The sequence below is a fragment of the Ranitomeya variabilis genome, chromosome 2 (genome assembly GCF_051348905.1).
Source record: "Ranitomeya variabilis isolate aRanVar5 chromosome 2, aRanVar5.hap1, whole genome shotgun sequence".
Lineage (NCBI taxonomy): Eukaryota > Metazoa > Chordata > Amphibia > Anura > Dendrobatidae > Ranitomeya > Ranitomeya variabilis.
This window is the reverse complement of record NC_135233.1, coordinates 111,165,795-111,190,960: the sequence shown is the minus strand read 5'-3', so window position 1 is coordinate 111,190,960 and position 25,166 is coordinate 111,165,795. Positions and strand designations below refer to the sequence as shown.

General features: G+C 47.7%; 1 protein-coding gene across 1 annotated transcript; it reads left to right on the top strand.

The window, feature by feature from the left end:
* The first annotated feature begins 374 nt into the window (after positions 1-374).
* SEC23B (SEC23 homolog B, COPII component) lies at positions 375-24,195 on the top strand. The gene is made up of 20 exons (XM_077282819.1): positions 375-570; positions 4,948-5,181; positions 5,428-5,485; positions 6,162-6,248; positions 9,975-10,211; positions 17,209-17,294; positions 17,411-17,555; positions 17,834-17,992; positions 18,277-18,392; positions 18,478-18,601; positions 18,786-18,866; positions 18,970-19,059; positions 20,024-20,130; positions 20,215-20,368; positions 20,729-20,806; positions 21,014-21,175; positions 21,268-21,354; positions 21,967-22,122; positions 22,642-22,707; positions 23,286-24,195. The coding sequence occupies exons 2-20, from the start codon at positions 4,961-4,963 to the stop codon at positions 23,373-23,375; spliced, it is 2,304 nt and encodes a 767-aa protein (XP_077138934.1). The 5' UTR covers positions 375-570; positions 4,948-4,960; the 3' UTR covers positions 23,376-24,195.
* The last annotated feature ends 971 nt before the right edge of the window (positions 24,196-25,166 follow it).

Sequence of the window (25,166 nt, the reverse complement as noted above, 5' to 3'; positions counted from 1 at the left end):
CACAAAGCTTTACCATGCTGATATTTCTTTTTTAACAACCTTCAAGTAGTGCCATAAAAATGTATATATAAACGCACAGTAAAAGCATGCCCTCACTGCTACTGGACAAAAAAAATAAAAGTAGTTATGGCTGCTTAAAGAAAAGCAAGTACGTGCGCAGTGCCCACACTAGCTGCGGTTTCTGTGCGTATTTGTTGTATAACCGCAGGGAGGTCACTCCTGGTTATGTAAACATGGAGATTGCCATGGTAACGGGCTATTTCACTACATACAGAGCGGGCGGCGCAGCCGCAGGGAGAGCGCTCGGTGACGTCAGACAACTGGCAAAGCCTGTTCCCTCTGCCATTGAAATGGCGACTCCAGCTGATGACGTAGCACATCGCAGGGAGGATCCTCCTGCTGATTGGTTGGAGCTCACATACGTGGCTGCTGGTTCACAACGTCTCCTACACTGTCGTCACTCCGTGTAACCGGCCTATTGCTGAGCTGTACTTCTCTGGCCGGAACCTTCCCCCGGATACCGAAACCGGCCCAGGAACCGACACCGACCGCGCTGTGGATGAGATAGAGGTAAGGAGAGCGGATTACAGAGAAAGCGTCTTCCTGGAGGCGACTCTATCCTGCCGGCATAGTGCTGTGCAGGTGAATGTGTGACCGGGGTAGGTCCCGATCATGATGGTAAAGTGTGTGTGTGTGTGTGTGTGTGTGTGTATATGTATATCTGGTCCTGTGTATATAGTGTGTGCGGATCTGCTCCTGTGTATATAGTGTGTGCGGATCTGCTCCCGTGTATATAGTGTGTGCGGATCTGCTCCCGTGTATATAGTGTGTGCGGATCTGCTCCCGTGTATATAGTGTGTGCGGATCTGCTCCCGTGTATATAGTGTGTGCGGATCTGCTCCTGTGTATATAGTGTGTGCGGATCTGCTCCCGTGTATATAGTGTGTGCGGATCTGCTCCTGTGTATATAGTGTGTGCGGATCTGCTCCTGTGTATATAGTGTGTGCGGATCTGCTCCCGTGTATATAGTGTGTGCGGATCTGCTCCCGTGTGTATATAGTGTGTGCGGATCTGCTCCTGTGTATATAGTGGGTGCGGATCTGCTCCTGTGTATATAGTGTGTGCGGATCTGCTCCCGTGTATATAGTGTGTGCGGATCTGCTCCTGTGTATATAGTGGGTGCGGATCTGCTCCCGTGTGTATATAGTGTGTGCGGATCTGCTCCTGTGTATATAGTGGGTGCGGATCTGCTCCCGTGTGTATATAGTGTGTGCGGATCTGCTCCTGTGTATATAGTGGGTGCGGATCTGCTCCCGTGTATATAGTGTGTGCGGATCTGCTCCCGTGTATATAGTGTGTGCGGATCTGCTCCCGTGTGTATATAGTGTGTGCGGATCTGCTCCTGTGTATATAGTGTGTGCGGATCTGCTCCCGTGTATATAGTGTGTGCGGATCTGCTCCCGTGTATATAGTGTGTGCGGATCTGCTCCCGTGTATATAGTGTGTGTGCGGATCTGCTCCCGTGTATATAGTGTGTGTGCGGATCTGCTCCCGTGTATATAGTGTGTGTGCGGATCTGCTCCCGTGTATATAGTGTGTGTGCGGATCTGCTCCCGTGTATATAGTGTGTGTGCGGATCTGCTCCCGTGTATATAGTGTGTGTGCGGATCTGCTCCCGTGTATATAGTGTGTGTGCGGATCTGCTCCCGTGTATATAGTGTGTGTGCGGATCTGCTCCCGTGTGTATAGCGTGTCTGGATCTGGTCCCGTCTTATGTATATACTGTACATTATGTAGGGCTCTTTTCTTGCGTATATACTGTTTGGATTTGTTTTTTGGGGATTTATGCTGCCAGTTCCAGTTCTGTTCACCAGTGAAGTCTGTTTTAGAAATAGATCATTACAGATCCATTCTACTCCCATCATGGCCCCTATTGCCCAGTATGATTGGCTCCTTGGAGATCAGATTTTGTGTGTAACATGTTAGTGTGAATGAAAAAAGCTGTGAAGTTGTCTGTGATTCCCTGTCAGACTGATGTATAGAGGAGGTGATGGGAGGATGTAATGTGTGGACGCCGTGGAGTGGAATTGGCCAGTGATCTGCTGTCTGTAGAGTGGCGGTCTGACCAGTGACGGGGTCACTGTGAGCCAATGTTACTCATTATGGAATATACCGGGTCGGGATAAGCAGGGTTACGAGGGTCTCAGATGTCGGCGTTACTTTACAGCAGTGTGAACGGTGTCATAATTCTCGTCTCTGGTAACATCCCCGCATGTGATGTGACTGTCCACCAGCCAGGAGACCTGCAGCCGCGGGGACCGGAGCATATTATTGGAGCACGCAGAAGTCCCTCAGTCAGCACCTGAGCATACTGGGATAACACCTTATCAGGGCATGTTTGCTCATCACTAGCGATAACTAAAGGGGTTTTCCTCTAATGGCCAAGCCCATCTTATCACTTCATTCTCAGTACAACCACACACTCCACAGCGGCGTCTGTGGACAGTGTTGTCGCTGCTTGCCCCGTCCTGTCATATGCTGTCTCACATGACCCGTGCAGCCTTTACTGTTTAGTCAGAGCGGATGTCCACTGTCCATAATAGTGATGAGCTGCAGCCAATTATCAGCTGCTGATTGGCTGCAGCGGTTCCGTGACACAGCAATGTCGCATGAACCTCCAGGAATATCAGCCCGGACATCTCTGAAATGTTCTTGCTGAGGGCATGTTGTACACACAGGGTGGAAACGCTGCAGATTGCCTATCCAGATTTTAGCAGGAGAGGGGCCGAGATCTCATCCACACATTGCAGTCAGGTACATATAAGGCAGCAGGTGTGTACAGGGCTTATGGCGGGAGAAAATGAAGTGATTGTGTCACACAAAGGCAGCAAGAAGATAAAATGAGGAGAATGTTCCGGTATCAGATGCTCCTGGACCCTAATCCTTCACATCAGATGGCTCATTGGGGTCTTGTCTGACCAGCTGTGTGTCTAGGTTGCTTAGCCCCTCACACAGTGGCCGTCCTCCCCCAGTGCTCCACTCTTGTTTGGCCTTTGGTACTTGGCCCTACACGTGGCATGGAGACTGCTGACACTCAGGAACTTCATTATCAGTCCTGAGAGAGAGATGTGAGTGCTACAAAGTGCAGGCGCCTCTGTCCGTCTGTCCCTGGCACCGCTCCTGCATATGTGATACATTTCACACTTACATGGTATTATCCTTCCGTTATAACACTTAAAGGGGTTTTCAGTAGATTATTGTTCAGTTTAAAGGGAACCTGTCACCTGAATTTGGCGGGACCAGTTTTGGGTCATATGGGCGGGGTTTTCGGGTGTTTGATTCACCCTTTCCTTACCCACTGGCTGCATGCTGGCCGCAATATTGGATTGAAGTTCATTCTCTGTCCTCCTGAGTACACGCCAGCGCAAGGCAAAACTGGTCCCGCCAAATTCAGGTGACAGGTTCCCTTTAAAAATCCCTCTCCGGCCATGCTCCCATCTCTGTTATTTGTTTCCCGCGCTGACGTCGTGTCCGACAGCACTGCAGCCAATCCATTGAGCTCCGCAAACAATGGTGATCCGAAATCCATTTCTGGCCAAACTTATCATGTGTATGGACCGCTGTAGTTGTCTTCACTGAGACGCCATCTGACGTATCAACGCCTCTGCCGCCACTTTGCTTTACTTTTCCGGTACAATTATAGTGTGGGCTCCGATATGTCTGTCATCTTAGGCTATGTTCACATGTCCAGTAGTGATCAGTTGGAGCGGATGCAGCAGCAGACAATTTGCGTAGACACAACTTTTTAGTCCGTTTTTCAAAAACTGATCTCTGCTGGATCATTGCTTTTTAACAATGAAGTCTCTGGAAAACTTTAATTTGGGAACTGATCTGTTTTTTGCTCACTGGGTCCAGCAGAGATCAACAGACTAAAAAGTTGTGTCTGCACAACTTTTTGGCCAACGGCTTGTTGCTGAACACCTTCTAACTGGACATGTGAACACAACCTAAGTAATTCACAGAGGAAGGGGAGAGTTTCCTTGTAATTGCTTTATGTTTATGAGGAGAGAGAGGGAGTTCCATTTTCTTCAATGAAAAGGTGATAAATATATACAGTATGTGTCAGAGCGCTTAAAAGTTGAGGATGAACAAAAGCAGACTGCCACCCCCCAAAGCATCTGTGGCCAGGAGGTTTATCTTTTGGTTTGTAGATGAAGCTGCTAGCTCTCCATATTGTAGGCCTGTAATTTGCATGTATTGTTGTGCTGATCACACCTTACAGAGGAGATTAGATTTTAGGGATGCCTATCTGGATAGTGATTAGATTATCACTCTCCTATTATGAGACTGATGTTGGTTTGACCAGCTGACTGAAGGTCAGGAGAAATGTCAATCGCGTATGTCCTATTTTGGATTGCTGATTGCATTGTTCACCCCGGTATAAGCTACTGACCACTGTGGAAATCCGGAGTCTTTCTCCTAGGGAACACGGGAGCGATTGGCCAATACGTGCTTCTGTGTATGGGAGAGATGACTTTCGGCCGAACGATCAGCCAAATCATCGTTCGACCAACAGCCATCTAATTTGTATGGCCAATCAAAGCCCCCTTTCTTTATTTCGTAACCACCATAAAGGTCCCTGTACAAATGAGCTAAGACTCTACTTTCCCTGTATACTCTGTGAGAGCCTCTGACAGATTCATCTGGCGGCAGATTGTCTAAAGAGTTAAAAAACGGGATAATCCAGGATGTTGGACCCTTCTCTCGCCCAGCGTCATCTGTCGGAGTGAGAGTCCACAGGCCCCCATACACGTAGACTGTCGGCGATAATGACGGGTTTGGCCGACTTTAGCCTTATGTCTTTGGGGACATTTTACATCAGTGCAGATGCCACAGTTGTTTTATGCCACTGATCACTAATTGTACCTTTTCTTCTTATTTTTCTAGCACTGTTATTCCTATGGCAACCTACCTGGAATTTATTCAGCAGAACGAAGAGCGAGATGGAGTGCGTTTCAGCTGGAACGTTTGGCCGTCTAGTCGGCTGGAAGCTACGCGGATGGTTGTGCCCCTAGGCTGCCTTTTCACCCCAATCAAAGAGCGGCCGGACTTGCCTCCAGTACAGTATGAACCAGTCCTTTGTACAAGACCAACATGCAAAGCAGTCCTTAATCCTCTCTGGTAAGGAATGCCTGATAAACTATATGATATATATTTATTTATTTAATTGGAGCTGATTTTCTCCATTCGTTACATTTTGTCAACATAGCTGGATGTTTTATTAATTGCGACTTTTCTGGAAATGACTTGTTGAAGTTTGTGTAGAAATGTGGGAAATATTACAGTGGTAAGATTTATGGGTACAGATGATTTTTATCATATATTTAATAAAATTATTAATTACATTTTTTTTCCCCCTTTCCACAGTCAAGTTGACTACAGAGCCAAGTTGTGGGCTTGTAACTTTTGTTTCCAGCGAAACCAGGTGGGTGCATGTATATATTCCATTTATTTCAGTTTCAATCCTAGATGGAATGTGAACGACGCTGTGCTGTTTATCTCCGTTCTCTTTGTTTGCATCCTAAACAGCTGATGGGTTGGGGTGCTAAGTGGCGGACCCCCACTGATCTGATATTGATGACCGGTATGATGGATAGATATCAATATCATAAGTCTGGGCTACTATTTAACTTATCATTTTGATAGATGGTGCATATTGCTCGCTAGGAGTAAAGATCCCAAATCTTGTACTGGGAGACAGAGCATGTTTCTGGTCTTTTTTTATTCTTCATCTTTCCAGAAGAAAACTAGAATGTAATTTTCTTACTATATTACTTCACATTTAAAAGTAGAATAGAATCTACATGTTTTGCCTTATACCATGAATGATACTACACGCCTAAACATGTAGGTTGTGCAGATAACTACTGGCTGGATTTTTAATTGTATCTAGTAAATGTGAAGTTTTCTTTCCTGCGGAGTGCCTCTCGCTGGACATTGCTCTCATGTATCCATGTTCATTGATGCTACTCTGGCTGTTCTGTACGTAACCTCCTGCTCCAGCTGAGCGCACATGCCGAGCTTTATAAGCTGAGACTTTCCTTTTCTATCTTTTCCTACTATGTTTTAACCTTTTTTTTTATTACTACTTCTATTTTCAGTTCCCTCCCACATATGCTGGAATATCAGAAATGAATCAGCCGGCGGAGCTGATGCCACAGTTCTCCACCATAGAATATATTGTCCAGGTACAGAACTAGAGTGCTAATTTTATTTTATCTAGTTCCATAATGTAAAATAGTAAATTTTTTACTTGTTTAAAAAGACTTCTCATTGGTGACTATAACATGTTACAAAGAGCTGATCATGGAGACTTCACATTCCAGAATACTAAGTTTGAATTGCAAATTATAGCTACATTATGGAGTTATTGCTATCTTCTAAAGAGATGACATATGACTCTGATGGTGGGTGTTTGACGTCTGAGACCCTATTGTAGCGCTGCCTCCCCTTCGCTGTTTTTTCCTGCACAGCGGCTCTTTGTGCAAGGAACCTGTTTGGTAGCCCCATTTAGGTTACAATGGGATGACTGCAGCTCCTGGCACAGGTACGAGGCCGGTAGTGCTAATCTGCAGGCAAAAAACATGGAGGGGTTGCATCCCGAGCCAGATCTGTGACCTCTTAATTATTCAGATTGTGTGGGTCAACAAAAAAAGCAAAACTTCAGAATCAGATGTACCGTATTTTTAGAACTATAAGATGCACCCAGGTTTTAGAGGTGGAAAATAGGGAAAAAAATATTTGAAGCAAAAAAAAAAAATATGTGGTAAAATTTAATAACATACTATTATATGTGCTGTTATTATGTATAATAGTATGTTATTATGTTGGAAGCTGCGGGTAGAAGATGGTGCTGCGTGACCAGTGTGGTGTCTGTAAAGTACTATATGAAGATGCTGGAGGGTGAGTATAAGAATGGGGGCACAGGGCTTATATATAAAGCACCACTCCAAAACTGAAAACTAACACTGGAGTGCTGCTTTAAGATCCCATTGGGAGAACTATAACTCCCAGCATATCCTTCTGATCCTATGGCATGCTGGGAGTTATAGTTCACCACAGGAGTGGCAGAGTGCTTTATTGTGTTTTGTAAAGACTAACCTTTTAATTGTGCCAGCCAGCCACACTGTGGTGAGGTGAAAAGCTGGAGCATCCCATGACACCACAAAGGCCTCCCTCTTGTTGCTCTCCACAGCACAGGTAATGGAAGCTTGCAGATTCTAGTGGGGAATCTGAAGGACCTGTGATCACATCAGAAGAGGGAGGGCTCTGTGCTGCCATGTGATGCTCCAGCCCGCCCACTTCATGACATCACACAGGTCCTTATGCCTCAGCATCCAGCACAGCCCAGGCAGGTATGCAGCGATCTTGTCTCCTCTGGCCCCTGCTCCTCCCTCCTCCTCTACCAGACACGCAGATCTCCCCAGCTGCTGCAGGAATCCAGCACTGGGGAAACCATGTGTGTTTCAGTGAAGGACTATTCAATGGCTGCTCCCTGCTCACTGCTCAGCTGACAGGTGGGCGGGGAAGCGGCTAATGAATATTCACTGCACTGTAATCATGGGGACCATGTGGTTTCCCCAGAGCTGGATTCCAGCAGCGGGGACATTTTTCTGCCTCCTGCAAGTGGGTTTCCAGTGTGATCCCATTCGCCGCTGCCCCCTCCCCACATGCTACCTTCCGACCATAAGACGCAGCCACACTTTACTCCCGAATTTGGAGGGAAAAAAGTGCGTCTTATGGTCAGAAAAATACGGTAGTTGTCCAACTGATATCAACAGGGTTGGTCTGACACCATTTGTCCTACTTTGAATGTATGAATTCTCTTGTGGAGAACACATGATACATCATACTGGGATCGGTGACTGTAGTGTGATACATCGGACCGGCATTGGCGACTGTAGTGTGATACATCGGACGGGGATCGGTGACTGTAGTGTGATACATGGGACAGGGTTCGGCGACTGTAGTGTGATACATGGGACGGGGATCGGCGACTGTAGTGTGATACATGGGACGGGGATCGGTGACTGTAGTGTGATACATGGGACGGGGATCGGCGACTGTAGTGTGATACATGGGACGGGGATCGGCGACTGTAGTGATACATGGGACGGGGATCGGTGACTGTAGTGTGATACATGGGACGAGGATCGGCGACTGTAGTGTGATACATGGGACGGGGATCGGTGACTGTATTGTGATACATTGGATGGGGATCGGCGACTGTAGTGTGATACTTGGGACGGGGATCGGCGACTGTAGTGTGATGCATTGGACGGGGATCGGTGACTGTAGTGTGATGCATTGGACGGGGATCGGTGACTGTAGTGTGATACATGGGACGGGGATCAGCGACTGTAGTGTGATACATGGGATGGGGATCGGTGACTGTAGTGTGATGCATTGGACGGGGATCGGTGACTGTAGTGTGATGCATTGGACGGGGATCGGTGACTGTAGTGTGATGCATTGGACGGGGATCGGTGACTGTAGTGTGATACATGGGACGGGGATCGGTGACTGTAGTGTGATACATGGGACGGGGATCAGCGACTGTAGTGTGATACATGGGACAGGGATCGGTGACTGTAGTGTGATGCATTGGACGGGGATCGGTGACTGTAGTGTGATACATGGGACGGGGATCGGTGACTGTAGTGTGATACATGGGACGGGGATCGGCGACTGTAGTGTGATACATGGGACGGGGATCGGTGACTGTAGTGTGATACATCGGACGGGGATCGGTGACTGTAGTGTGATACATGGGATGGGGATCGGCGACTGTAGTGTGATACATGGGACGGGGATCGGCGACTGTATTGTGATACTTGGGACGGGGATCGGTGACTGTAGTGTGACATTGGACGGGGATCGGTGACTGTAGTGTGATACATCGGACGGGGATCGGCGACTGTAGTGTGATACTTGGGACGGGGATCGGTGACTGTAGTGTGACATTGGACGGGGATCGGTGACTGTAGTGTGATACATGGGATGGGGATCGGCGACTGTAGTGTGATACATCGGACGGGGATCGGTGACTGTAGTGTGATACATGGGACGGGGATCGGTGACTGTAGTGTGATACATGGGACGGGGATCGGTGACTGTAGTGTGATACATGGGACGGGGATCGGTGACTGTAGTGTGATACATGGGACGGGGATCGGTGACTGTAGTGTGATACATGGGACGGGGATCGGTGACTGTAGTGTGATACATCGGACGGGGATCGGCGACTGTAGTGTGATACATGGGACGGGGATCGGTGACTGTAGTGTGATACATGGGACGGGGATCGGTGACTGTAGTGTGATACATGGGACGGGGATCGGTGACTGTAGTGTGATACATCGGACGGGGATCGGCGACTGTAGTGTGATACATGGGACGGGGATCGGCGACTGTAGTGTGATACATGGGACGGGGATCGGTGACTGTAGTGTGACATTGGACGGGGATCGGTGACTGTAGTGTGATACATCGGACGGGGATCGGCGACTGTAGTGTGATACTTGGGACGGGGATCGGTGACTGTAGTGTGACATTGGACGGGGATCGGTGACTGTAGTGTGATACATGGGATGGGGATCGGCGACTGTAGTGTGATACATCGGACGGGGATCGGTGACTGTAGTGTGATACATGGGACGGGGATCGGTGACTGTAGTGTGATACATGGGACGGGGATCGGTGACTGTAGTGTGATACATGGGATGGGGATCGGCGACTGTAGTGTGATACATGGGACGGGGATCGGTGACTGTAGTGTGATACATCGGACGGGGATCGGTGACTGTAGTGTGATACATGGGACGGGGATCGGTGACTGTAATACATAAGACGATGATAGAGTTTTTGTTCTTTGTTATTGTAGTAAAGGTCTTTTGTATGTTTTATGATTGCAGCGCGGCCCACAGACTCCCCTGATTTTCTTGTATGTGGTTGATACCTGTCTGGAGGAAGAAGACTTGCAGGCTCTCAAGGAATCACTGCAGATGTCTCTCAGTCTGTTACCCCCGGATGCCTTAGTGGGACTGATCACATTTGGGAGAATGGTTCAAGTGCATGAACTCAACTGTGACGGGATCTCCAAAAGCTACGTCTTCCGAGGAACCAAGGATCTCACAGCGAAGCAGATCCAGGTAGGGGCTGTTATTGTTGTGGAGTTGCTAAATATAAAGTAGTTACTGACTCTCATGGGTATTACGGTGAAATGAATTCTCCTCTGGGGCCGATGTCTCTAGTGAAACAGGTCGCTGTCCTCACTGCTTGTCAGGACATTTCCATTCAGTATGGATTTCTAGAGTCTTATCTTGTGTCTGGCCTGCCATATATGAAATGGCCATAATTTTGCCAACACTGCACTCATGTTTCTGCTTTCGAAAAGTGCTGATGTCAAAAGTATTTTTTTTGTTGGTGTTAATGGTACTGTGTCCCTCTCCTCAGAATGGTTAACACTATGCTATTATGTCAACATGTGCCCTACATCAGAGGGCCACTTCATAAACAATAAGACCACCGATCCCATATATGGTACATACAGGACAAAGGAAGAGATCCCACAAAATATCAATATAAAACCAATAATTTTATTAATCAATTTTCAAAAAGACACACAAAAGCTGAAATGCCATTTTAGGGGACGTCGAGTATATGTGTATATATATATATATCTATAATATAACGCTGGGAGCGTCACTCTGTCCGAAGCCTCTATAGACTGCGCAAGCGCAAGCGCCGGCGCAGTCTGGACCGCACAGAGCGACGCTCCCAGGAGATCGCGGTATGCGTAAGCGCTGAACGCACACCGCGATCTCCACCGGACAAGCAGGGACGAGCCAGGAGGCGGAGGGTGAGTATACTTACCTGACCCGTTCCACCGACGCGCTTCCGGGCCGTGACTGTCCCCCTGCTCCCGGAATCGGCGCCTGCGCAGTCCGCGCTTTCCGGCGCCATTTTCTTGAAGACACATTGCAGTGTCTTCAAGAAAATGGCGCCGGAAAGCGCGGACTGCGCAGGCGCCGACTCCGGGAGCAGGACCAAGAAAATGGCCGCACCCAGCACAGCCGCCGCGCCCAGCACAGCCACGCACAGCCGCCGCACCCAGCACAGCCGACCATAGCCGCCCACAGCCACGCACAGGCGCCCACAGCCACGCACAGCCGCCGCACCCAGCACAGCTGCCCACAGCCACGCACAGCCACCCATAGCCACGCACAGCCGCCACGCACAGCCGCCGCACCCAGCACAGCCGCCCACAGCCACGCACAGCCGCCGCACCCAGCACAGCCGACCACAGCCACGCACAGCCGCACCCAGCACAGCCGACCACAGCCACGCACAGCCGCCGCACCCAGCACAGCCGCCCACAGCCACGTACAGCCACCCATAGCCACACACAGCCGCCGCACCCAGCACAGCCGCCCACAGCCACGCACAGCCACGCACAGCCGCCGCACCCAGCACAGCCACCCACAGCCGCCGCACCCAGCACAGCCGCCGCACCCAGCACATCCGCCGCACCCAGCACAGCCATGCACAGCCGCCACAGCCACGCACAGCCGCCTACAGCCACGCACAGCCTCCCACAGCCACGCACAGCCGCCCACAGCCACGGACAGCCGCCGCACCCAGCACAGCCGCTGCACCCAGCACAGCCGCCCACAGCCACGCACAGCCGCCCACAGCCACGCACAGCCGCCGCACCCAGCACAGCCGACCACAGCCACGCACAGCCGCCGCACCCAGCACAGCCGCCCACAGCCACGCACAGCCGCCGCACCCAGCACAGCCACGCACAGCCGCCGCACCCAGCACAGCCACGCACAGCCGCCGCACCCAGCACAGCCACCCACAGCCGCCGCACCCAGCACAGCCGCCGCACCCAGCACATCCGCCGCACCCAGCACAGCCATGCACAGCCGCCTACAGCCACGCACAGCCGCCTACAGCCACGCACAGCCGCCTACAGCCACGCACAGCCTCGCACAGCCGCCCACAGCCACGGACAGCCGCCGTACCCAGCACAGCCGCCCACAGCCACGCACAGCCACCCATAGCCACGCACAGCCGCCGCACCCAGCACAGCCGACCACAGCCACGCACAGCCGCCGCACCCAGCACAGCCGCCCACAGCCACGCACAGCCGCCGCACCCAGCACAGCCGACCACAGCCGCCGCACCCAGCACAGCCGCCCACAGCCACGCACAGCCGCCCACAGCCACGCACAGCCGCACCCAGCACAGCCGACCACAGCCACGCACAGCCGCCGCACCCAGCACAGCCGCCCACAGCCACGTACAGCCACCCATAGCCACGCACAGCCGCCGCACCCAGCACAGCCGCCGCACCCAGCACAGCCGCCCACAGCCACGCACAGCCGCCGCACCCAGCACAGCCACCCACAGCCACGCACAGCCGCCCACAGCCACGCACAGCCGCACCCAGCACAGCCGACCACAGCCACGCACAGCCGCCGCACCCAGCACAGCCGCCCACAGCCACGTACAGCCACCCATAGCCACGCACAGCCGCCGCACCCAGCACAGCCGCCGCACCCAGCACAGCCGCCCACAGCCACGCACAGCCGCCGCACCCAGCACAGCCACCCACAGCCGCCGCACCCAGCACAGCCGCCGCACCCAGCACAGCCGCCGCACCCAGCACATCCGCCGCACCCAGCACAGCCATGCACAGCCGCCACAGCCACGCACAGCCGCCTACAGCCACGCACAGCCGCCCACAGCCACGCACAGCCGCCCACAGCCACACCCAGCACAGCCGCCACACCCAGCACAGCCGCCCACAGCCACGCACAGCCGCCCACAGCCACGCACAGCCGCCGCACCCAGCACAGCCACGCACAGCCGCCCACAGCCGCCGCACCCAGCACAGCCGCCCACAGCCACGCACAACCGCTGCACCCAGCACAGCCACCCACAGCCGCCGCACTCAGCACAGCCGCCGCACTCAGCACAGCCGCCGCACCCAGCACATCCGCCGCACCCAGCACAGCCGCCGCACAGCCGCCACAGCCATGCACAGCCTCCGCACCCAGCACAGCCACGCACAGCCGCCTACAGCCACGCACAGCCGCCGCACCCAGCACAGCCACCGCACCCAGCACAGCCGCCGAACCCAGCACAGCCGCCCACAGCCACGCACAGCCGCCGCACCCAGCACAGCCTCCCACAGCCACGCACAGCCGCCTACAGCCACGCACAGCCGCTGCACCCAGCACAGCCGCTGCACCCAGCACAGCCACCGCACCCAGCACAGCCGTCCACAGCTGCCGCACCCAGCACAGCCGCCCGCACCCAGCACAGCCACGTCACATACAGCCGCCCGCACTCAGCACAGCCACATACAGCCGCCCGCACTCAGCACAGCCGCCCGCACTCAGCACAGCCGCCCGCACTGATGGGGGCGCAGGATGGAGCAGCACGTGATAGGATGGGGGCGCAGGATGGGAGCACATGACAGGATGGGGATGAGGATGGAGCAGCACATGACACGGTGGAGCAGCACATGACAGGATGGGGGCGCAGGATGGAGCAGCACATGACACGGTGGAGCAGCACATGACAGGATGGGGATGCAGGATGGAGCAGCACATGACACGGTGGAGCAGCACATGACAGGATGGGGGCGCAGGATGGAGCAGCACATGACAGGATGGGGGCGCAGGATGGAGCAGCATATGACAGGATAGGAGCAGCACATACCAGGATGGAGACCATATTCCAATATAAATGCTCGCCACCCGGGCGTAGAACGGGTTCAATAGCTACAAATAAAAAATACCCAGAAATTTAATAGAGAACCAACACTGTCAGAAACAGGCAAAAAACATACTCCAATAAGAATATTGAGCATAAAAAAGAAAAGAGTACCAAATCACCCATAAAGATTAAAATGTAATATTTATTATGAATAGATCTAAAAACATGCAATACAAAATAGTATAAAATGTACTTTTTGGACAAATATATACAATTGTGAAGGACACAAACAAGAACCAACCACATTACATAGTGTGCACGGAAACCTATGTATCTGGTAGTGCATATAGCAACAGATGCCACTAGTCAAAGGGAAAGATCCAAAGAATCACATGGATCACCACACATGTGGTCCAATATTAAGTATCCCAAGCTAAGTGTACTATGGGGACGGTCCCCTGAAGAAGCTTACGCGAAATGCGCATTGGGGCTACGTCCGACCACATACGCGGATCCATCTGGGTGAGATACTTGTTTATATGATTGGCACATAGTACACTTAGCTTGGGATACTTAATATTGGACCACATGTGTGGTGATCCATGTGATTCTTTGGATCTTTCCCTTTGACTAGTGGCATCTGTTGCTATATGCACTACCAGATACATAGGTTTCCGTGCACACTATGTAATGTGGTTGGTTCTTGTTTGTGTCCTTCACAATTGTATATATTTGTCCAAAAAGTACATTTTATACTATTTTGTATTGCATGTTTTTAGATCTATTCATAATAAATATTACATTTTAATCTTTATGGGTGATTTGGTACTCTTTTCTTTTTTATGCTCAGGGTTCAATAGCTAGTATATATATAATATCCAGGGGCAATGAAATGTAAACTACAATATAAAGTGAATGACTACACTGGGTAAATGCAAATACAATATTAACCTACAGTGCCTTGCGAAAGTATTCGGCCCCCTGGAACATTTCAACCTTTTCCCACATATCATGCTTCAAACATAAAGATACCAAATGTACATTTTTGGTGAAGAATCAACAAGTGGAACACAATTGTGAATTTGAACGAAATTTATTGGTTATTTTAAATTTTTGTGGAAATTCAAAAACTGAAAAGTGGGGCGTGCAATATTATTTGGCCACTTTAACTTAATACTTTGTTGAGCCACCTTTTGCTGCGATTAAATCTGCAAGTCGCTTGGGGTATGCCTCTATCAGTTTTGTACATCAAGAGACAGAAATTCTTGCCCATTCTTCGTTGGCAAACAGCTCGAGCTCAGTGAGGTTTGATGGAGATCGTTTGTGAACAGCAGTTTTCAGCTCTTTCCACAGATTCTCGATTGGATTGAGGTCTGGACTTCGACTTGGCCATTCTAACACCTGGATACGTTTATTTGTGAACCATTCCATTGTAGAGTTTGCTTTATGTTTAGGATCATTGTCTTGTTGGAAGAAAAATCTCCGTCCCAGTCTCAGGTCTTTTGCAGACTCCAACAGGTTTTCTTCAAGAATGGTCCTGTATTTGGCTCCATCCAACTTCCCATCAATTTTAGCCATCTTCCCTGTCCCTGCTGAGGAAAAGCAGGCCCAAACCATAATGCTGCCACCACCATGTTTGACAGTGGGGATGGTGTGTTCAGGGTGATGAGCTGTGTTGCCTTTACCCCAAACATGTCGTTTGCATTGTTGCCAAAAAGTTAGATTTTGGTTTCATCTGACCAGAGCACCTTCTTCCACATGTTTGGTGTGTCTCCCAGGTGGCTTGTTGCAAACTTTAAATGACACTTTAAATGGATATCTTTGAGAAATGGCTTTCTTCTTGCCACTCTTCCATAAAGGCCAGATTTGTGCAGTGTACGACTGACTGTTGTCCTATGGACAGACTGTCCCGCCTTAGCTGTAGATCTCTGCAGTTCATCCAGAGTGATCATGGGCCTCTTGGCTGCATCTCTGATCAGTCTTCTCCTTGTTTGAGATGAAACTTTAGAGGGACGGCCGGGTCTTGGTAGATTTGCAGTGGTATGATACTCCTTCCATTTCAACATGATCGCTTGCACAGTGCTCCTTGGGATGTTTAAAGTTTTGGAAATCATTTTGTATCCAAATCCGGCTTTAAACTTCTCGACAACAGTATCACGGACCTGCCTGTTGTGTTCCTTGGTCTTCATGATGCTCTCTGTGCTTCAAACAGAACCCTGAGACTATCACAGAGCAGGTGCATTTATACGGAGACTTGATTACACACAGGTGGATTATATTTATCATCATTAGGCATTTAGGACATTGGATCATTCAGAGATCCACAATGAACTTCTGGAGTGAGTTTTCTGCACTGAAAGTAAAGGGACCGAATAATATTGCACGCCCCACTTTTCAGTTTTTGAATTTCCACAAAAATTTTAAATAACCAATAAATTTTGTTCAACTTCACAATTGTGTTCCACTTGTTGTTGATTCTTCACCAAAAATGTACATTTGGTATCTTCATGTTTGAAGCATGATATGTGGGAAAAGGTTGAAAAGTTCCAGGGAGCCGAATACTTTTGCAAGGCACTGTATAATACGTGCACTACCACAGTGTGTATTAATATCATATAGGTATATTAAGAACTAATAGCAAAATAGCCCCTCACATGAGACAAATCTTAACACTGCAGGGTAATTAGAGTAAATATGTCTAGCATAAGTATAGCTACAAGATACAGTAAAAACATGCAGGCCCCTTGAATATGGTAAGATAAGGGCTGGCCATGTGAACTATAAATTACTGACTCCCATGTATCTATAGAGTCATCAGCTTAACCATACATAAATGATGTCGGAAGACCTGGATGGACTAATTACCTGTGGAACAGAGTGTGCTCCTCCATCACCCCAATTCACGTTTCGCCGCCAGCTTCCTCTGTGGGCGTCGGCTAAGTGTGGGCACCATGCAGGTTACTAACGCTATTAACGTGCAGATTAACCACTAATCTACAGGCTAATAGTACTTTTTCTGGTGCCAGGTTGCCTTTAGCTCTTGCCTCATATTTAGATTTGCATGGTAAAAATGGCCGCCTCTGACCATCCTATCAGTGCACATTGAATCCTAGTACCAGTTTTTGTTTGACACATGGCTGGATATTCTTTATAGGAGTTGTGAGGAGACCCCTTGTCCACTTGCTTATTTAGGGCATATGGATGTCGAAAGGGGGCCCTTATTTGGGGGAATGAATGAGGTAGCTAGTAAGCAGCAGCGTTTGATTCTGCCAACCCTGCAGAAGAAATACTTGGCTGACCATGGATTCTTTGAGGGGCATTGGGATATCTTCGACAGCTTCCTGCACATTAGCATTATTTCCAGATTCTTACTTTATTGTTGATCCTTCTTCTTTTTTTTTTCTTCTTCCCATTTAGGATATGTTGGGTCTTGTAAAACCTTCAGCCGCAGCACAACAGGGAAGACCCCAGCAGCCTCCGGAGCAGCCGTTCTTGTCCAGCAGGTGACCACTTTTGGAAATTTCAGCATTGTTTTCAATGTTTTATCTTTCAGTTCTCCCATTGTGGACGGTTTAGTGGTTTTTGTAACAATTACTTTTTGTTTTCATCCTCGTTTTAGGTTTTTGCAGCCAGTTCACAAGATTGACATGAATTTAACAGATCTTCTTGGGGAATTACAACGTGACCCATGGCCTGTAACTCAGGGGAAAAGGCCTCTCCGATCCACTGGGGTGGCCCTGTCTATTGCTGTTGGTTTATTAGAGGTAATTGTTGGCTTGCTCTATATTAACGCTGTCACTGTTGGCTGAACAATCAATCAATGCGTGTGACCTACCACCTTCTGTAGAAGAATTAGATGGTGGATAGCACCATGTACTCAATTCCAGATTTTTCAATAAGTTTATATTTTTGCTGATTAGTGTAGATGCAGAACCTCCAAGGGCTTGCATGTTATGGAATTACTAAATGTTTCAGAATCTGCTTTGCCTTATAATAGGTTTATGTTTGCATGAGCTAATATTATTATATACCTTCTCTATAGGGGACCCTTCCAAATACTGGCGCCAGAATCATGTTATTTACCGGAGGGCCACCAACACAAGGACCAGGGATGGTGGTCGGGGATGAGCTGAAAACGCCAATTCGTTCCTGGCACGACATTGAGAAGGATAATGCTCGTCTTATGAAGAAAGCTACTAAGGCATGGACCATTGCATTTCTTGTGTATAAGACCACTGTGTTCATTGTGTCAGACAATAGTGTTTTCTTTCACCCCCTGAGGAATGCACAGTGTGGGGCTTTGTGCTGGAAGGAATCTCATATTCGTGTGGAGGAACGATATTCTCAATCTCTTACTTGTTTGGAAAGGACAGCTGAAACCTAGCTGATATTCTGCATACCTAGCTTTGTGCACATGTATCCACTGATATAAGAAAGACAATGTACTAGGTGGTGAAGGTATAATCCGATATTCTCTGTACGCAGCATTATGAAGGACTGGCAAACCGCACTGCAGCGAACGGCCATTGCATTGACATTTACGCCTGTGCCTTGGACCAGACGGGTCTCCTGGAGATGAAGTGCTGCTCCAACCTCACCGGGTAGGGTGCAGAATCCTACAATAAACTGACATTTATGTGCTTCTGGTCTGCACAATAGTCACTTTTTTTTTTCCTTTTACTTTAGGGGTCAGATTGTGATTGGAGATTCTTTCAACACATCTCTGTTTAAGCAAACCTTCCAGCGAGTCTTCAGTAAGGATTTAAATGGAGCTTTCAAAATGGCCTTTGGTGCGAACCTTGAAGTTAAGGTGAGTCTGATAAGGGATCTATATTGTGAGCCCCACTGTGGACAACAATGATAATGTGGGTGGATTGTTATGGTGCTAGATAGGTTGTCATATTTTAGATGGGGACAACACACTTAAAGCAATCTTATTTAGTAACGAACAATGTTGTTGAAGTTTTTTTTAATAAATCTACTGTCTCCAATAGACGTCAAGAGAGCTGAAAATATCCGGTGCGATTGGGCCCTGTGTTTCCTTAAATGTGAAAAGTCCATGCATTTCAGAAAATGTAAGTTGAAATAAATCTATGTGCTTCTTTTGCACCAAACTCTCCATCTCCAGCCTACCGACCCTCGTGGCAGATCATTACAGCAATTTTATGTCTGTCTTAGGAACTTGGAGTTGGTGGGACATGTCAGTGGAAAATATGCAGTGTGGATCCATCAACAACTCTCGCCTTCTACTTTGAGGTGGTGAACCAGGTAAGTTTACTTCTCTGTGGTCTGCATTCAAATGTTTCTGTGTAAAAAAAATAATAAATAAATAAATAAATAAATAAAAAAATAAAAATTGAATTCTTCTCTTCTATTTACTGCCCTTAAAGTAGTTGTCCGACTTTGGGGTACAAGTATGAAGTCACTCTATGTGACTGCAGACTTGCAAATACTTGCAGGACGTGCACTGTGTGCTGTGAGGCTTCTAGAGCACGGAGAGTGGGCAGTCATGTGACCACGAGTATGTGATTTGCATACTTCTGGCCACATTCCAACTAGACATGTCCGGCCTCTCTCAGTACACTTGCATTGAGTGAGGCCACACACAACTAGTCGGCATGTGACCACATTTTAAGTTTGGATCATAAACGTCTGTGTTCTTTTGATATCACAAGTAGTAAATACTAGCATTTCTTTTTTTTCAAAGAACTATGACAAAAAATGTATTCCATAAGCCATATGTATGTAGTGTAAAGTGCATGTGTTGTATGTTTGGTGATTGCCTCTTTCCTGCTCCCCAGTGGCATCGTATCCTTTTTTAAAGTAAGTGACTCGTTCAGACTACTCGGATCACACGGGGTCTTGTGTTTTTGGCCAGAAGTCTCTTTCTCATTGCAAGTTATAGGAGCCTAGATGTGAGCCTCATAGGCTTAGATTGGGAAAGCGGCATCCGGCTCCATACAGAAGACGCTGTATGAGATTTGTAGGCTGAATAGCAGTCACATGGTATAAAATAGGATCAGAATGGCGCTGGGATCGGGAGAAACCTCTGATTGGGTATTTAAAACACCTGCACTAATAACAATATGAATCTTCATACAATAGTATATAGGCCACAACTATAAAATCGCATCATAGAAACGCTTTTAAAATCATTCCGTGAAGTATTTGCAGGTATATCTGTAGAGACCCAAATATCCATTTATGAATTCCTTGTTCTGTCTGTTTTCAGCATAATGCCCCCATTCCTCAAGGCGGTCGGGGGGCTATTCAGTTTGTCACGCAATACCAGCATTCCAGCACACAGAAACGTATCCGAGTCACCACCATTGCCCGGAAGTAAGTGTTCGCTGTCCAGTATTTGTAGCACACGATGCCACTCGTGACACACCGCTGACATCCTCTGCCTCTTACCCCCCATAGCTGGGCCGACGCTCAGACACAGCTGCAGCACATTGAGGCGGCCTTTGATCAGGAGGCGGCAGCTGTGCTGATGGCTCGTCTAGGGGTCTATCGGGCTGAGACCGAAGAGGGACCTGATGTTCTCCGATGGTTGGACCGACAGCTGATCAGGCTTGTAAGTGTCACCAGTTACTTCCATCATAAGATGGGCGTCCTCGTAACTTCACCTTCCAGGGATATTTTGTAACAGAATTTTAATGCACATGTATAGGTTTAGGTCCATAACCAAACCAAAAAAAGTCTACTTCTAGCATTAATAAGGCCGTGCAATAGTTTGTCCAAGGCAAGCTTGATCTGATTAACCACAAATCACAGAATGCATGTGCCCTCTCATTCAGTGCCAGCCAGTCCTGTACTGTGAGTAGACTGATGATATAGTCACTAATCATGTCCGTAGACACAAGCCCAAAATCTGTGTTCTTGTGATTTGGTTTCTCGTTTTTATGGATGTAATGAAGTAAATTACGTATTTCAGTGCCAGAAGTTCGGACAGTACAACAAGGATGATCCCACCTCCTTCAGACTTTCAGACACGTTCTCTCTTTACCCCCAGGTAATTGCCAATTATCTATCTATGGAATTGTAAAAGAAAAAACGTCAAGAATTCTGAAGTCACACCTGAAGGTTCCTTGCCTCTAGGCTGACCCTGTATAGAAATGCAGAACTGTTATTATCTATTGATTGCGGACATGTTCTTCTCTAAAGTGTTGGTGTTTTTTTGTGTGTGTGCTCTCTATGAAACCTTCCCGTACTTTTACAGTTCATGTTCCACTTGAGACGGTCTCCGTTCCTGCAAGTATTTAATAACAGTCCGGATGAGTCGTCTTACTATCGGCATCACTTCGCCAGACAAGACCTGACCCAATCTCTGATCATGATCCAGCCCATCCTGTACTCGTACTCTTTCTATGGTCCTCCAGAGGTGAGGGACGGTGGTCAGCACTGGATACGTAGACTTGTCTAGGCAGAAATCCTCTCCTTTATGGATCATTCTCCTTCTTTTTCTATTAACAGCCTGTGTTATTGGACAGCAGTAGCATTCTAGCCGACAGAATTCTGCTCATGGACACGTTCTTCCAGATTGTCATCTACCTTGGAGAGGTACGCTTGGTGTTCACAATGGTTGCCCTGAGCTATTCCTCCATATATCTAATGCACTGAAAAATCTACAACACATCCAACTAAAAGCAATATGGAATTTGCCTTGGTTTGCTGTAATATGGGCACGATTATACACTTGTACTACAATTGTGCCCATATTCCAGCTACGAACCATGAAGTTGACCCTAGGAGACCAGTTGTAAAGGTCATGTCTGGGTAGGGACCCTTTTATTTTAAAAGGTTGGTACAAGGAAAACAGCTACTTTTCTCCCTAAACCAGTCAGTACCAGACCTGTGCCGAGTATTGCAGCTTAGACATATGTACTTGAATGAAGCGGAGATTAGATTGTGTAGCCATATATATATTTTCAATCTTGTGCAACGTCTTTAACCATCAATTACAGTTTAAACTAAGTGCTACAAATGACAAAAACAAGAGGGTAGTAATTGGCCATTATCAAAAATAGACTTTTTTTCAAATACAACCATAATGTGTATATTTATATATTTAAAGTTTTGTGTCCTATTATTCTGTTATTATATACACACGCACATACATATAATATATATATTACACTATATTTAGTTATATTTTTATTCTTATTCCTGCAGACTATTGCTCAGTGGAGAAAAGCCGGTTACCAAGACATGCCAGAGTATGAGAACTTTAAGCATCTTCTTCAAGCACCACTAGATGATGCCCAGGAGATCTTACAGAGCAGATTCCCAATGCCCCGCTACATCAATACAGAACATGGAGGCAGCCAAGTAAGTAATTTTATTGTTGAGGAGCACGGGCCCCGATTCATCAAAACCGTAGATTTTCTAACCAGTATTGATGAAGGGGCATGGTGGGGTCAGACGCTCCTGATTCACAAAGTCGCACACCTCAGGAGCGTGCGAGAAGTGGCGCAGGAGTTGTCGGGGTCTTGCAACAGTCCCCTGGAGTAAGATTTCTGATGTAGGGAACGGCACAGCTGGTCATGAATTGGACAAGTTGTGGAGTCACAGCACTGCCCTAGCTCCGTCCATTTTGACTGAGCTGGGAGAAGCACGTGAGCATGACAAAAGTCGCCACATTTTTGTGCAGCTCTGAGTTACCCAAAATTTGTGTAGTATTTCCAACCAATTTATGTCAGAATTCTGGCAAAATTGCTTTGATGAAGTGGGGCCATAGATTTCGGCAAAGGAGCGAGAGATTTTTTATTTTTTTTTGCATGCATCTACAGAATGAAATGCTAAGAATATAGATGTGTTTCAATCAATGTTTTTCCTCTTCAATTTTAGGCCAGATTCCTGCTCTCCAAAGTCAATCCCTCCCAGACGCACAACAATATCTACAGCTATGGACAGGTAAGCACTAGAGTAGACTGATGACCAATACGGACCATAAGATGTGTCGGAGGGGTAGAACCCAGTCTTAAAGTGAATGTCCGTCCAAATTCTGTATCTATGCTGTCTGATCTGTGTATGTTCAGTTACTGTTATTGCCGTGGAGTGGATGGGTATTGGTTAATGTTGAGCGAACGTGCTTGGATAAGGTGTTATCTGAGTATGCTCATGTGCTAACCGAGTGACTTGGGCATGCTCAAATAATATGTTCGAGTCCCCGGATGGCATGTGTCTTGGCTGTTCAACAGTCGCAACACATTCAGTGATTGCTTGTTTGTGTTGCGGTTGTTGAACAGTCGCGAGATATGAAGCTGCCGGGACTCGAACATATTATTCGAGCACACTGAAGACTCGTATAGCGGCCAAGCATGCTCGGATAACACTTAAATCACATCCTCTGATCCTTCAGTTACTGCTGGACCGGAGTGTGGCGAATCCTTTTGCTCAACTCTAAACTATAGCCATTGTGATTGTAATTCTGCACTCACCCGATTTACCTGTAATAAATGTAGCCCTTTTATTCTATCATTCCCCTACAGGACGGTGGAGCCCCAATTTTGACGGATGATGTCAGTCTACAAGTTTTTATGGATCACCTGAAGAAGCTGGCTGTATCTACTGCATCGTAATGCAAAAAAAAATAAAAAACTGTGGACAGAAAAATGTCAAATATGTGAAATGGAAGAGAACGCCATTTTTAGACGATTACACATTCCCACATGTAGTCCAAGGAACGAATCGAGTTTTACCAGAAGCTGAATAAGATGTGACATTACGTTTTTGAATGTAGTCCGATCTTAGGTTTAATTTATTGTCTTTATTTTTACAAATCGAACGACCGCTCCGTATGTTCCCATCGATGCCTTGTTCATGCCCCTTCCACCGTCACTTTTTTGTTTATTCAGTACCTGCAGATCCATAGTAAATTTTTCTGCCAAAACGAGTGTTTCTCCTAATATTTTGGACATTTTTAGAATGATGAGCAGAATTACAGATATATAGAGTTTAGTTTTAAATATCAGCGGATTCATAGTGATAACAGGATTACAGTATACCATATACATATATCTACTGAAGGAGCACTGAAACGTGTAGAATCGAAAGTCTCAGCTGTTCCGTCTTTAATTATATTTTTCTTACAATGAAATTGAGAAATATACAGAAATCTTTGTCCGTAGAGATCAGCCATTTTCCCCCTGGCTGTAAGGTAGCGTCTCCGCCACATGTCTGATTCCTTAAAGGAAGCCGGGCACAATAAGTAGCAGTCCGCTGGGTGCGACCATGGACGACATCAGAAGAATGAACACTTGTTTTCTCTGCAGGAAAACGTTAAAAAATGTGTATTGTGTAAATTTGTATCATTCATCTTCAGGTTTAGTCTTTCAAAGGGGTTGGCAGCTTATTAATCATATCTGGCACATGCCTTAAAATAAAAAATGATGAGTCTTATTTCTAAGTTTTTCTTTTTACCCCACCTAATCAGTTGTGATGTCCTAGGTCTGTACATGCAAACACTTACACAAGCTGTTATTTATCTGGCATTGTGTAACATCCTCCTCCATCACTCTCGCCTAAACATGGGGGCGACCGTTGCCTTTGACTCACACCTCCCTCCCCCCACATATATCGGCAGTCACTGGGGAGGGTGCTCCTATCAGAAATGCAGCACACTCACAATGATGAGTTCTTTGTATTTTTTTTTTTTTTAAGCTTTGATACAAACGGATTTTGGGCAGCTGACTGGAATAATAGAAAAGCAGAGATGGGTTTACGTTAAATGAACCAACAGGCGGCAATAAGTTTTTACCAATCACTGGTCTTCTAATAAATAATAATAATGGAATACATCGTTCATTGCGCATAGGCTGCCATTGATCTCGGCAGCGCAGGTTCTGATTTACAGCACGGTAAACTGGACCGAGATCGGGACGCAGTGATCGGACTGTCCGGCAGCTTTCCCCACCCAAGTGTGATCACTTCATAGATTTGTATGCCGCTGCCATGCTCAGGTCAGGAGCGCCAAGGCCAGTAGCGCCAAGTCCAGTCTGAGCTTTGTGGTCAGGTATATATGGCCGTCTGGTGAGGTTATGTGCACACGTTGTGGATTTTGCTGCGGATTGGCAGCAGTTTCCCTGAGTTTACAGTACCATGTAAACGTATGGAAAACAAAATCTGCAGTGCACATGCTGCAGAAAAAAACGCGCGGAAACGCAGCGTTGTTTATTCCGCAGCATGTCAGTTCTTTGTGCGGATTCCACAGCGGTTTACACCTGCTCCATAATAGGAATCCGCAGGTGTAAAACTGCAGGTGGAATCCGCACAAAAACCCGCAGTAATTCCGCAGTTCGGTTTATCTGCGGATTTAGCAAAATCAGTCCGGAAAAATCCGCAGGACATTCCGCAACGTGTGCACGTGGCCT